The 15,671-nt window shown below is 32.5% G+C and overlaps 1 protein-coding gene across 5 annotated transcripts in view; it reads left to right on the top strand.

Annotated features, from left to right (window-relative positions):
* Positions 1–543: 543 nt before the first annotated feature.
* The window catches only part of LOC105231939 (filamin-A), a 109,320-nt gene continuing 94,192 nt past the window's right edge, over positions 544–15,671 (top strand). Inside the window, exons 1-2 of one of the 5 annotated variants that reach the window (XM_049449649.1) lie at positions 9,900–10,093; positions 10,400–10,562. In XM_049449649.1, coding sequence (XP_049305606.1) covers positions 10,548–10,562 — 15 coding nt within the window. In that variant the 5' untranslated portion in view covers positions 9,900–10,093; positions 10,400–10,547. Of the gene's footprint in view, positions 726–9,899; positions 10,094–10,399; positions 10,563–15,671 lie in introns of those variants that run through there. The other 4 variants (XM_049449644.1, XM_049449645.1, XM_049449646.1 and 1 more) reach the window with 4 other exon arrangements.

Genomic DNA, 15,671 nt, shown 5'->3' with positions numbered 1-15,671 from the left:
GGATTCAGATATTGCTAAATCATTCCAAATATCTATTAAAATGTGGTTATGGTACAATGGGTATTATCGTACAAAGCACTTGCTTGGAATATGGACTTTTCTCCATAATTTTCAAGCATAGGTACTGAGTATATCTTACAATTCGCTCCACACGAAGTCCACTCACATTTACAGTATTACATGCTGCTGTTTACTTTCACAACACTGTATTGCTAAAATCTCACTGCCACATAATAATTTACCAAAATTTTGACAAGTGCAAATGGAAAACCAGCGGCCAAACTCTGTGCTCACAGCGCAACAGCGACTACAACAACAATACTGCACGCAATTCGAAATTTTTTGAGTTGAATTTTCAAAAATGTATTTTTGAATACTCAGTCGCTTCAGCAGCCACTACGAGAGCGGTACGCAAGACCAAACAGAGCGCGTGTAATTTTTGCCAGAGTTTCCAAAATTCCATTTTCCAAATATATACCCATATCTATACATATATTTACAATAAGGTGTTGTATAGAAAATTATGAGTTCGTAAAGGGTTGTGAAATTGTGAAAATGTCCTATTTATGCACAATTTTAGTGTTGAAGTGCGAGTTTTAAAAGGAAGCAAGAGCAGTTCAGCAACAAAATCACGCGGTTGTTTCATAATAGTTTTCGAAAACGGCAAATCAACTTGAAAAGTGTGTGTGTTCTTTGAAAAAATTGTTAAATATCGAAATGGAAAGGTAAAAATTATAAATTTTAGTTAATTTTTAAACAGAAAAGTAATAGAAATTATATTCGTCGAATTTTCTGAAAAGTCTAGAAGTTCATGTTCAAAAATAAAATATCGAACCGGCGATGAATAATCCAGCGCAGACAATGCGTTTGCACAGTTCCATATATTTATAACGGTTGACGCTGACGTTTGTGAACCATATGGAAAATATTCGCCGAAAAACATGAAATATACACGCGAAATATTAAAAATATAAATTAAAATTTCAATATATATATACAAATGTGTGCAATTTAAATTTGTTGCCGCTCGCTACGCGGCACACCGCGCATATATTTGCCAATGGACGCGGTGTGGTGGGTGTCGTCGCGCCGTTGCTGAGTGGAGCCGTCGCCTGTGTGTGTCGCAATTTATTGAGCAAAAACAAAAAAAAAACAACAACAATAAATAAAAATCAAAAAGAAGTAAAGCTAACGCTGCCAATAACAACAACAATGCATTGAGGAAACGCTAATTGCACGGCGTTGTTGGCAGCGGCCTGTTGTTCGGGGAAAAATATTTCAAAATTTTAATTCGCGTATGTGTGTGTTTATATACACATGTGTGTATGTATTTGTGTGTTCCAAAAAGTGAGGTACTTGTAAAGTGGAGTGTGGTGGCGTGGTGTGAAGATGTGATTCAAGGTAAAGTGCGAGCATTATGGCGAGAAAACAAGAAGTTTCCAAAAATTCATCATTTAATAAATACAAATTTGTATTAAAAAATGCTATGAAATGTGATATAAAAATAAAATATGGTGAAGGATTTGCCATAAATAAAATGAAAAAAATGCATATTTCTTTTGAAAATTAAGCCTTGTGGAATGTGTTGTAACATAAACTAAATATTATAATATATTTCACATATTAAGTAAACTAACTACTTGATCGTCATCTGTTCATAAAGCGGTTAAAAATTCTGTACTGAGGTCCATTACTTCACAAATGTATCCAAAAAATTATGACGTACTTTTTAATGCCTTCATAGATCTAACAATGAGGTTGCCCCGTGGTGATATTTTTCTACGAAAGGGAAAATGTAAATTATCAAACATTTATTCAGAAGCATATAAGAGACTGAGAACCAATTGCTTCGAATTGAAAAATTCAAACTTTGTACTTACAATTTATGCTATGTTTAGAATAAATTTTTAATAAGTATTAATATAAAGAGTGATGCATTTCGAGGTTCTCTTCTTTTTTAAAGAAAACACTCTGACACATAAAATTTAATGGAGAATGTTTATTATCATTCGAAAGAACATTCTTTGGTATTTATTTCTTGAAGGTTATCACGAGCTTCAATTTCAGTCATCAAATAATCGGTTAAGATGGCGCAATAACGTTCTGACCGCCATCATTTATGAAGAAATATGGCCCACAAACCATACGAAACTGTTGGTTTTTTTGAATGCTATGGCAGCTTTTTAATCTCTTCCGCTTGTTCTTTGTCCCAAATGTAGCAATTGGTCCCCTTCGCTGACCAAAGTTAGTCTCGAAAACTTTGGATCTTCTTGGAACCGATCAAGAGATCACAGAACGAAGCAGCGATGTCGCTTGGGAAGGTAGAACGGATTCAGTACTTGCATAACCTGTATTTTGAACGCTTTCAACTCAAGATCCCGACGTAATATGAGCCTAGTCGTTCCATAAGTCAGTATGAGTTGCTGCGAACGATGCCAAATTGACTCTCTCGACGGTCTTCGTGTACACTCTTAGCTACGGCTGCTATATTTTCTTCACAGCGTGCTGGACATGGTCTATTCCGTCGAATATTATCCAATAATGAATGGTAGGTCTCAAGATGGGTGATGATGTTGCGAATAGTACGCTCGGTAGCCCGATTATATTGATCATAAATTGAGAAAAGCGCGCAAAACACATTCTTAACAGAGCGTGAACTTTCGTAATAAAGTTGAATGATTTGTAAACACTTTTCAGTAGTAAGTCTTTCCTTTCTTTAGTTAGGAAAGAATTAAACGAGGTTTCTGCAGTTTGTTGATGTCTTCAGTGATGTTCTTGGAGACCATAAACTCTTATGCAAGTACTTCACGCTTATTTTTCAATGAAAAAACTGGAGAGAATATTATATTTGAACAGTATTTATTAGCGAGAGAGAGCGGAGAGACGCTTAACCTCTATTAAGCATGGGCTCATTATTTTTCATACGTAAAACTTTCCTATCTAAAAATGTCTAAATATTTTTCAAACAAAAAAATGTGTTGAGGTGTCAAAATTAATGAAGACATATGTGTCTGTTTTAGTTAATGTTTCCATTGCAGTTGCTCTAGTTAAATATGAATATAACTACAAGTTATAAAAAATCGACTTTGAACCTAATCCTAGTCTTATATCGCTTATTTTGCTTTCTCTAACTTTGACTTTTGCCGCCAGAAGTTAATTTAGAAGAAAAATAAAAAGCCATTCCGATCGAGTTAACATAGATTACTTATTGCCATATACTGACTTAAAAAGAGCGTATTTTCTTTGTGAAAAGTCCGAAACACGCTTGGAAAATCTGCCTGAAATATGAAATGGATATTAAACTTTTTCAATTTTTTAGAATTATATTGTATATAACAAATCGGGTCGTTTCGAAACAATAATATTTTAGAGAATATTATTTATTATTATTTACTCCTGTTTTTCAAAACTTAATGTTTCTCTACAATACAAAAATATACATTTCACTTTTGGTTAAGTATGATCCAGCGTCATAAACGCTATCTTATGAATGCCGATTTTCTCATTTCAATACCTAATAACAAGATTTCGAAAAATTTAGAAACGTTATTTTTTTCAGCCGGCTGCTTCTTTTGTTTCACTTTTTCTCACTTCCTTGTAAAGCATCTTAAATACATACATAAGTGCATTCACATGTACATGCGCAGGTACGACGTAGTGTAAAATATTAATGGGTGAATAATGAATTGTTGATTTCATTTATTTCTTTATTTTCTCAAACTGCTTACAATTCTCATTGTGTTTATCTAATAAAGTGCATGTAATTGTGCGCGATAAATTTTACGCCGGTTCATTGTAGCGTAAGATAGTCGTCATATATATTTTTTTTTGTTTCGAATTTACATATTTTGGAAAATATATATGATAGACTTAGGAAAAATAAATGATTTTATGCATAAACGTGAGAGTTTTATTTTGTATAGTTAGCGTGATCCGATTAAGACTAAATAAGCACCGCTTTGATCCATAATTTGTTGTCATTTGGAGAGTAATTTTATAATGACGCTTTCATAGAAACCCAGGTCACTATTGGATAAGCACCCTATCTTTTTTTGAAGCGAAATTTTCAACAGCAAAAAAAATTGTCATAGACTTGAATTTTCCTAGCAGTTATTTGGTGGCTTCTTTTTATACTCATCCTTATTCAAATGATACTAAACGATTTTTTGAGCCGTTTACATGAGGTCGGACCCGACTCGAGCTCTGCTGCCATCTCTCTAACACTTGCCAGACGACTTCCAAGCACCATATTTTCACTTTTTTAATATTTTCAGCAGTTGAAGAGGTCGAAGGATGTTCAGAATAAGAGAGTTTTTGAAGGATTTGTTCCACGAAAACGTCTCGTCAAATATTACGTGAAGCAATTTGTTTGAAATATAAAGCAAAACTATAATTATTGTAGTTTTGCTCCTAATAAAAAATTATGTAAGATTGCAAGAAAAAATTTTAAATTCTGCTAACGAAATTTAGAATATAATTATACTAAATAAAGTAACCATTTATTCTTTTCTTCACTTTCCTTTTTGTATTCAATTCGACAAAAATAGATGCCATGAAAACAAATTTATATTTAATTAAAATTCTTATCATTAGTGCAACTAAAATTACTTTGCTAAAAGTCATCACATAAAACGTCACTTGTGATTGCAATATATGCCAAATTCATCGAGAGTCACATTTTATTGGTTCGTTAATTTTAGCGAATTTTATTTGGCATTACGAATGCGAATTAATAGCAAGTGATTAGCGCATCTGCTCTGCATGCCTTAGCGCAAACGTAAATTTAATATATACTATATACAAATATACAACTATAGCAATTATATACAAAAACAGCAGATATTTAGAGCGCTATTGGCAATTTGCATTTCATTCAAGTGCATCGCGCATCACATTTATTTGTTTACGAAAATGAAATCGTTATTGCGTGCTAAATATAATTGGGTGAATCAAAACGAAGTGAATCAAGCATAAAAAGTGATAAGCTTTATTTTTACTCAAATTTAGATTAATACAAAAATAATACGAGCAAAAATTTTTTATTGAGGGGAGTGTGTTGGATTATGCGCACGGTAGCCTTGGCGTATACGTAACATGAAAATTAAAGAAATTTGTCTTGCATGACAAGTTCACATATTGAGTTACGTGTACAGTTAGTGATAATAGCATTTTTAAAATAATTTTATATGCCCTGTATGGGCTCAACTCTCTTTTTTGGCATATTACTTCAAAGCTAAGTAGAAATATTTTTGGCTATGCCAAATTTGGAGGAATCTACAAATAATGAAATATACGAAACAAAAGCATTTATTGTGAATTGAGCTACTCTACAGCTAATGTCTGATCTTGAGCTTTTCTGATAAATATTCGCAGGAGTTTTGAGATTATATCATATTGGTATGAATACGATGTGAATATCGAAATACCTTGTTAGAAATCCTTGTTTCAGCAACGTTAGCTAGAAATTTTAACGTTTTTGATTATATGATCGGTAATGAGTAGGAGCCAGGATCAGATTTGCGCACTTGTAGGCAATAAAAATTTATTGTAATTTTAATAATTTTTTTTTACATTGCTAATAACTTCGGTGAACTACCTATTTACCCCCCAATTTTAAAGGAAAATATCAAACAATTTCAAAAAATTTTTCTTAGCTTATAGTGCTTATTTTAAGTATCATTCTCTAAAAACTAAAAATAAAATAAATTTTAGTCTCAATTATTGGTTAGTTAAAATTTTATTCCCATCCTATTGAGACACAAACTTTTTTAGCAATCTGCTAAGCATATTTATAGGCGCAACTCAGTTTGATCTTAATATTTTATTAGTATTGATCAACAATCAATGGCTTTAGTATGAAATAACGGATTGCATTTGGAGCGTTATATAATACTACTAGGGGATACGGCCACGCGTTGTTGTGGTATACATTTTATACTATTATTTGTATAATAAACTATTTAATACAGTGAAAATCTTATTTATGAATAAAGGCGAAAACGTTTTTGTTTATATAAGAATTCAAGGAATTGTACTTGTGGTTTAATTTTGAATATTTTCATACAAATAAATTCCATTGGAAAAAATAACGAATTTAAGGCTGCTTTCTCAATATTTGGTTACCAGCCTTTCTGTCCATCTCAAATCCTATAGATCGTGCAATTACTTTTAAGATTTAACATAAGTTAAGATTACTCACTCATTAGTGGTTTAGAAGTAAAATGCATAGTGACACAATAAGAGCAAAACCATATTCACTCTTAACCTTTTCCACTAAAAAAATGCTCGCTGTTTTTCATTGGCAAATGAATGGTAATAACTATTAAAAAAAAATAATATTAATTCCAAAAAGACTTTTCTCAATATTCCTTTCTTGGCTGTGTGAAATTATTAATTAAAAGAACTGTTAGCGAAATAACACATATGCCTGCATATATGTATGTATAGTTGATGAGTAAGAAGGTATAAATTTGTATAATTATGATTGAGGTGACCGCATACCTGCAAATTTGTATTTATAAACATTAAAAGAAGTCATAAATTGTGAAAATTTTATTTGGGATTTCTTGGTGTTTTGAGATGAGGAAAACGTCTTTCAAATTTGTTATTGCAATGTTATTCAATGCATTTGTAAATGTATAAACATAGATGCTAAAAATATATGCTATAAATATATTTAATTAATATTAACAAATTAATTCAATAATGTAATAATTCAACATATAGTAAATATTTTAACTTTGGAAAATTAAACTTTGTCAAAAAGGAATAAAAATCGGCTTGACGGTGGGAAAAAGAAAAAAGAGAGAGTGAGGGAGAATGAAAGAAACAGATATATAGTATGAGAGAGAGAGAGAGACAGATAGAGTCAACAAGAAGAGGAGAAGATACAGTGAGAGAAATAATAGTATTTATATAAATAAAAGAAAGTGATTATAGTGCGAAAAAGTTTATAAAAAATTTCTGTCCAAACAGTCCAAATCTTAAACTTAATATATATGATTTTTAGTGTCACAAGTTTTGGTATGTTATTGGCTTCGAATCGCTGTATCATCCTTCTTATTCTACGAAACTGGATCCAGTTAATTATTTTCTGCTCACAGACAGAAAAAAAGGTCACATTACAAATATGGCATCGAAGCCTTGGAAGCATATTGCCTACGAAAACTATTATGTTTACTAAAAAAAATAATTTTGACAAAAACTACTTTCTTCTTCAAAAAATTTAAATTTTTCAACCTATTTTATTATACATATATATATGTACATATATAAAAGTTTTTATGCCAGCTGTTTAACATTTTTATACCAAATATTCGGTTTCACAAACAAACATAACGTGATCTTCTGTTTCCAAATCTTGTTTGTTGATAACTAGTTTAATATATATGCAATATACTATACATTGTCATATGTATGTATATACAATAAGCTGCAGAAAGAGCTAAAGGCGCATGGCATCGCACAAAGGCTGACTCAGCCGCCTTAAATGAGTTCATAAAGTGCCAAACATAATGCGCCTGCACTCATAATTTGACAGCTAACAAGGAATAAACATTTTATAATAAAAGCAAAGCATTACAATATAGTTTAATGGGGCATGTAGACATAGTGATAATGGTGCAAATTGTCAATAATGGCGAAGAATGTACAACAACGCGGATGGAAGATGCTTATATGGTGAAAATTAACATACAATGGTTATACCATATGGCATATACTGAAGAAGATACGAGCAGAAATCTATGAACTTTCGACACAAAAATATAGGTATTTGACTATAGTATATTTCATAATGACTTTTTTTTATTGATTTCATATATGTATGTATTCAAATTTAATGTTTGAAATTGAATTTTAGAAAGATATTTCTTAAAGAATAATTACTGCTTAATCTGTGTGATCTGTGTTACTTTAATAAAACCTTTCATAACGGAATCGTTGTCAATATTGAAAAAGACTTACGGTGTTTCAGTTTTATCAAAACCACTAGCCTACGAGTGGTACAAAGCCTACAACGACGGTTGAGAGTTCCTTGAAGGCATGCTTCGTTTTGAACGACTTTCGACCTCTTTAATTGATGAAAAAATTGAAGGATATGAAGCTTGAAAAACGTCAGGCAAATGTTAAAGAGATGGCAAGAGAGATCGATATCTCTCGCGAGTCCGTTCGAATGATTTTGGTGGTTAATTCGTGTAAGAAACGCATACTTGCTCAACTCATCCGTTCAGAGCTAAATTTGTTTCAAAAGGAGTACCTAAACAGGTATCTTTGGTAATGCTTGATGGTGCGAATCCCGATCCCACATTCATGGAGAGCATTATAGCTGCCGATGAGACATGGGTTTATGAATTTAACATGCAAACAAGTCAACAATCATCGGAATAAAGACAAAAAAAGAGCCGAAACAAAAAAACCATACCAAAGTCGCACAAAAATCAAAGTGATGCTCCTTGTTCTTTTGATATTCGTGGTTTAATGCATCATGAATTTGTTCTGGAGGGATAGAGGCGTTTGCGTGAGAACATTCGTCGAAAACGACCGGAATTGTGGAATAACAATTAATGGATTTTCCACGATGATAATGCACCAACGCATTGAGCCACGATTATGATCGAATTTAAAGCCAAAAACGCAACGAATACCATCGATCAACCACCGTATTCAAAAGAGTTGGCTTCGTGTGATTTTTTCTTGTTCCCCAAACTGAAATTTCCGTTCCGTGGAACCCGTTTGCCGTTGATCGAACAGACAAAACAAAATTCGCTGAAGAAGCTGAAGGCCAATACCAAAAAGTGCTTATGGAAAGTGTTTCGAGGACTGAAAAAATTATTGGCATAAGTATATTGCTTCTGGTGGGGATTACTCTGAGTGCGACAAAATAAATATTCATTAATAATTTAATGTTATACGTTTTACTTACAAAATCAGGGTACTTTTTTGTCACAATATAAAAATCCTTATAAATTTGCATACAATATTATTGATATGTTCTAATGCATAAATGTTAAGACAAATCAAAACTCAACATGTCAAAAAATATAACCTCTACTGCCTACTGCACAATAATCAAGTTGAAAATTTTGGAAAATTATTAGACAGTAACTTAAAATCTCTCAATATTCAGAGGAATATTATTTTTATGTTTTTGAGTAATACCCTGCATATAAAGAATACTTAAGTTGTATTTATTTAATTACACTAATTCACAATAAATCCTATTATAGTTATAAATAAGAGAGCTTTCTACTCTTCTTCGGCCTCAAAAATTCGACAGTTGGTATACTCTACTATTATATATACAGCATTCAATGCATAATCTACAAAAGCATGCTATAAGACGATGCAAAATCAGCTGTGCACCAAATGACAGCAGAAAGTACTCGAAAATGCAGCGTAAAGAACATGAAAGAGACAGACAGCACATCGATAGCCAAAATTGCGCTAATTTATTAAGACACGGCGATCAATGATAAAAATAAAAACACCGTCAATTGCATTGAAACAGCAAACCGTAAACAGCAAATCAAAGTCAACAAAAAGCAAAAGCAGCGAAAAGCATAAGCAATAAAAAAACAAAAATATATATGTATGGATATAAAAGGAAATACACGAAAATAAAAGTAAAAGAGCGATGTAAATAAAAAGAGGAAATCAAATTTTAAAAATAAAAATATTTGTAAATAAAAACGAAACATGCACATACACACATACAAACAAGCAGTCAAACATAAGCTTGCGTTCGGGAGCGCACTTGGAAGCGGCGAGTAGCCGAACTCGGCGAGAATGTATAGTTCGCTGTAGAATGCCGAAATCAACAAGAAAGCGCAATGTAAAACGGAATGTGAAAAAGAACTTCGCATAAAAGTTTCACAGCAATTTTGTATGCAATTCAGTTGAGTGGCGATATTGTCGCGAATATAACGTTTGGTCCACAAACAATTAGCCCAGCTAATCGTAAACACAAAGACCTTACAGAATAAGAAATTACAACCAATAGTTGCAAATACCAAGCATCGAGTGAAATTAAAGTGCTGTGAAGTAATTACCGTTAGGAGATCGGTATTTTTTAGAAACCAAAAAGTGAAAAAAGGTAGTGAAATTCGAAATAACGGCAAGCAATCGAAAAAAATAACCAGAACGTGTCGCAAGCATGTGTTTGTGTGTTTCAAATATTAAAAAAAATTTCAAAATTAAAATTTTTCAAAATTAAAAATTTTCAAAACTAAAATTTTTCAAAATCAAAAAATTTTCAAAATTAAAAATTTTCAATATTAAAAGTCAAAAAATTTTTCAAAATTAAACATTTTTTTACAAATATTTTTAAACCTGCACGTCCTTGTTTTGTCTAACTAAAAACATCGATTTTCTAAATACACTTACGTGTTTTACCTGACAGGCGGCAATTTGCCTGTGTTGCAAACAACCCGAAAAACAAGCGAAACAACGAGCAGCGGTAGCAACAACAGCGCAACAACAACAACATATTTAAATAGAAATAGCGTATTTTTAGAAAAGAAATCAAAAACACATTTGAATACGTCAAAATGTCGGCGAAAAATGTGAGTGACTTTCATTTCTACAGCTGCAAACATATAATCATGCACACATTCACATAAAAATTTTTTTTTGCTCATACTTGCATATAACGTAGATATGTAGCATGCTGTCTAACGGTCAACCATTGTTTCATCACCACTACATACACACTTAGAAATGTGAAATCCTGCTTGTCAACTCTGATGAATTAGCGCAAATTCGCCGCAATCGACGTCCAACAGCTGTCGATCAGAAGAAAACATATGTTTCTGATTTTCAAATGCTGAAAATTGCATTAAAATATTTGAGCATACTTAACGATATCAAAATAAGCATTGAAATGTTGGTAAAAAAATGTAGACACTTTGAGGTTAGACCAAAAAAAAAATATTTTTAATGAAAATATTTCAAAAAAAAAATTTTTTTTTTAGTCTAACCTCATAACCTTTAATGAAAATATTTCAAAAAAAATATTTTTTTTTGATCTGACCTCAAAGTGTCTACATTTTTTACAAAATATATATTAAATTAATAAATACTTTTTTAAAAAAATATTTTTATTACTTTTTTAGTAAATTTTTTTTATTAAAATATTTAACAGTGTTTTTCTAAAAACAAAAATTAAAAATTTTTTCAAGTTTTTCTTATTCATTTTTTACACCTTTTTAGTCTTAAATTTTTTTTTATTTTTTTTATTATTACAATATTTTAAAAATAAAAATAATTTTTTTATGCACTTTTTACACTAACAACGGTATTTTTCAAAAAAAACAAATGTTTAATATTTTTTTCATATTTTTCTTATTCACTTTTTACACGAATAACGGTATTTCTCTAAAAATAAATATTTAAAAATTTATGTTTTTATTATTATTTTAAAAATAAAATTTTTTAGATTTTTTTTATGTTTTATGTTAAACAACGGTTATTTTTCTAAAGAATAAAAATTTCAAAAATTTTAATTTTTACATTTTCCACTTAAAGTTAGTAAATTTAAGACAAAATTTACTTTTTAAATTAAATTCTTTGATAATTAATATAAAATGTTTTATCATCTAACACTAAAAACAAGATATTTTCACGATAATCTGTGTTTTTTTAAAAAACAAAGTCTTTTTTTTTCATAAAAATTAATAAATTTTTTAATACTATTTTTATTGCCCATTTTGGGTTCTACCCAACCTAATCAACATATGTATTAGATATAACTAATTTAGAAAGAATAAAAAATCCATATATCAAGTGTATATTAAATAAATCGAATCTTCTCAATTATATTTCCCATAATTCTTGTTCGCTTCCCTCCTCCTTATGTGCATACGAAATCTGCGCTGCTCAACAGTTTCCTGCTCAATTAGCTGGCTAATAGCCCAGCAGACTGATTGTTTAACAAATTCATGCCGCACATAATTAATTAATCACTTGAAATCAGCGACGACGAAGTGGCGCGAATGATATTCACACAAACACATATTATGTTAAAATCACACACACACCCGTATACATATGTATATGCACCCATGAGTGGCTTCGTGATAAATGAAAATATCTTCTATTTATGCATTACTGCCTCGCATATAAATTATTAGGCGCATTATTGCAGAAATTTATTTGCATACATTGTAAGAAATCAAGCAAAAATATTAATAAATAATCTGCAGGTCTTAAATGCAGCGAAATATGCACAAAAATGCATTTTGAGGAAAATACCTGGTTGCTTGATTTATATGCACGCTGCCATATTTCTCAAACGTTTCGCGGCTATTTATGACGTTTCGACATAGCCGCCTCAACCGAAGGACATTTGCTCAATTCAATAACAACCAATGCCCAAAAAATACATCCACATGCGTATGTATATGCATTTGTATGAAACCGCTTATATGGCTACATGTTTTCCTAGGGCGAGCGTATTTTTAGAGCGCCAATAATTCATGATAAATAGAATAAAAGTGTATGTATGTGTATGTGTGTATGCATGTATATGCAATTGCATAATAATGCATAAAAAATCCATAAATTTCAGTAAACTATTGTAACGATTTGCACGTTTATATTTTGAGATCCCGGATAGGGTTGGATTTATGGGCTAAGATAGCTTATAATGCGAAAATGGTCATAGCTGACGTCATACAATTTTTTTTTAGTTTTTTTGTATTTTTTTTTTAATTTTTTATTTTTATTCTTTTTGACAATGACATCATGAGTTTAACGCAAAGCTATTACTTATAAAAGCATGGCTGCGAACATATTCAAGGAAGCTTTTATTGTATTTATCGGCCGGATTAAATAAATATCAAACTGATCCGCATGAGGAGCTATGCTCTTGAAACCTTCTCTTAGTCGCCGCTTCTTTTCGTAGAATTTTCGAGCATTACATCTGTAGCCTTGCTTCCCTCTGCAACTGTCGGTATCTATCGAATCCCACTCGTGTTGTGGTCTATCGTAACATCGCGAGGTAAGCTGTCCGTTTTCTCTCTACTGCAACACGACAGCCCTCATCCTACCAGCTGTTCTTTCGACTCTTACGAGAACCAATGGTTTCGCTTGCAGATGTTTGAAATGCCGTCCCACAGTTCGCCTTTACCGAGTTGCTGATGAGTGTTTTCAAAGATCATGAGTACAAGTCGGATAGAAAATCGTTCGGTTGTCTGTTGTGATTGGAACTTTTCGATGTCGCAAATTCCTTGTTGTTGATGTGCGCTTTTTACTGCAAAGAGGCGAGTGTGTATCTTGGCTGCAACAATATATTGGTCCGAGTCAATCTTAGAACCTCGGAGCGTTCGCAAGTCTAAAACACTGGAGGCGTGTCTTCCGTCTATCATAATGTAATCGATTTGGTTGGTGGCTTTTCGATCCGGAGACAGCGCCAGGTAACTTGATGAATTTTCTTATCTAGAACTACAATAACCATATTTCGGGCCACGGCGAAGTCGATCAGCCTCAACTTATCTGGGGATGTTTCCTCATGGAAGCTGAATTTACCGCCGGTTGTGCTAAAGATACCTTCTTTACTCCCCCAGGCGTTAAAGTCGCCAAGCATGATTTTGACATCATAGCTGCGCTCCAAGCCCTCAATGAATTGATCTTTGGTCACATCGCCCTTCTCTTCCGTCGTGACGTGGTCAATTCGATACGTCGAAGAGCTTCGCTTTGATGCGGATTGTGGCTAGACATTCATCCATCGGGGTGAATGCTAGTACTAGGTGACGGAGTCTATCTAACACCACGACTCCCACACCGAATTTGCGCAGCTTTATATGGCTACTGTAATAAATGCTACAAGAACCTACTCGCTTCATTCCTTGTCCCGTCCATCGCATCAACCAACTGGGCAGCGATACCAGCCCAATTAAGGGGCCGGACATTCCAGATGCATGCCCTCATATCATCATCCTTAACACGTTTGCAAGGGTCGTTATCAAAAGGGGGGTCACTTATCAAAGACTGTCGTTTCCATTTCATTGGTAGTGTTTTTTACGTGGCGGACCACAAATCCAGCGCACTAACCTGGGGAGGGGATGGTTCGTCTTATCACTTGAGCTCGCTTTCAAACGGATGTTCTTTGGATGCCCAGAGGATACTTGGTCTAGGACCGAAAGTCGTGCTTGAGCCATAGGTAAAATAATCGTTTCTGAACACTCCCAAGTGAATGGCGCTCAGAGAACTTTCCTCACTTGTGTGAACTTCTACACCACTCTTCGTCTCATTCTTATGTTGAACAAAAAAAAATTCCTGAAAAAGTGAGTCCTTAATTTTGACTTTAAGTACTTCCATTTCGATTTTTTCACGTTTCTCACTTACTTTTGAAAAAATTTAGTAAACGAATGACTTAATCGCAAAACTTAAAAAATAAATTTGGATCAAGAATTTCGAAATTTTGCATGAAACACCCTAATATACATATATAAGTAGATACATACAATATATGTAAATTATATACATATACATATTATGATGTATATACTAAACAGAATTTGAAAGAACAAATAGCCAACAATTAAAAACACAAATTTACCATTTCTTTTGTTCGGCATCAAATCTGTGATTAATTATTCACTTAAACATGTTTTCCAAACACTATTTAACTTTACTCAGCACAGCTGATCAGTAAAAACAAAAAAAAATACGAAAATATACACACATACAAACAAACAATAGAGCGGTGAACGCAAAGGTGATGATTAATTTTGCAATATGATCACATTTATTTATGCGCAAAGGCGGCATGAAAAAATGAACAAGAAAAATAAATTTAAAAAACGTTTTTTACTATTTTTGTGCTTCATATATTATGCGCACACATACACATGTACGTATTTAAGTATATGAGCATACAAGTAGATATCGGTGCAATGAGTCAAACAGCAAGTGCAAGGTTACAGGTGATTCAAATGAAAGCGCCATATTTGGGCGAAAAACTGGCTACTGAAAAAGTGGTCGCTAACAGTAAAAGCAAAAAGCGAATGAAAGTAAAACAACAAGAAATGCCTATAAAGTGCATTTGCGGCAAATACGGAGCGATATTGATTGACAAGGCACGCCGGCGCGACAACTGGCACGCGCAGCGGTTGCGCCACAAGCAAAACCAAACAAGCAAAAGCATAGAAATATATTATAAATTCACATATGTACATACATACATTTTTGCAACATAAATCGCAGCGCATTGCAATGTCGCATCCTTTTCGGTATAAAGTGCATTTTGCACAAATTTCAGACAAGTTGGCAATCGTGCCACCAAATTTAAATCGCACTTGTTTCAGTCGCGGAATGTAATTAATTTATTGTATTAGGTGCTAACATACTCACATATTTTTTAAGCGTTTATGATTTCATTTGGCTTTGATATAAATGTGAATGTTCATGTGTTCATATGTATGTATGTTTGCGTGTGTTATATTTTTACTTTGAATTTCATTGGAATGCGCCATATCACAAGTCGTCTATTCATTCTACATTGCTGTGGTTTTTTTTTTGACGCTTAAGTCACCATGCTATAAAAAAGTTCATTTTAATACGAAAAAATCATTCGCGCTTGAGTCAGATTTTAAAATTAAGTCCATTAAAGGAATGAAGTTTTCGCTCAGTCTCCCCACATTTCTGGAACAAAACAGATAAAATATAAGCTT

The sequence above is a fragment of the Bactrocera dorsalis genome, chromosome 2 (genome assembly GCF_023373825.1).
Source record: "Bactrocera dorsalis isolate Fly_Bdor chromosome 2, ASM2337382v1, whole genome shotgun sequence".
NCBI lineage: Eukaryota > Metazoa > Arthropoda > Insecta > Diptera > Tephritidae > Bactrocera > Bactrocera dorsalis.
This window is presented reverse-complemented; position numbering and strand designations above follow the sequence as displayed.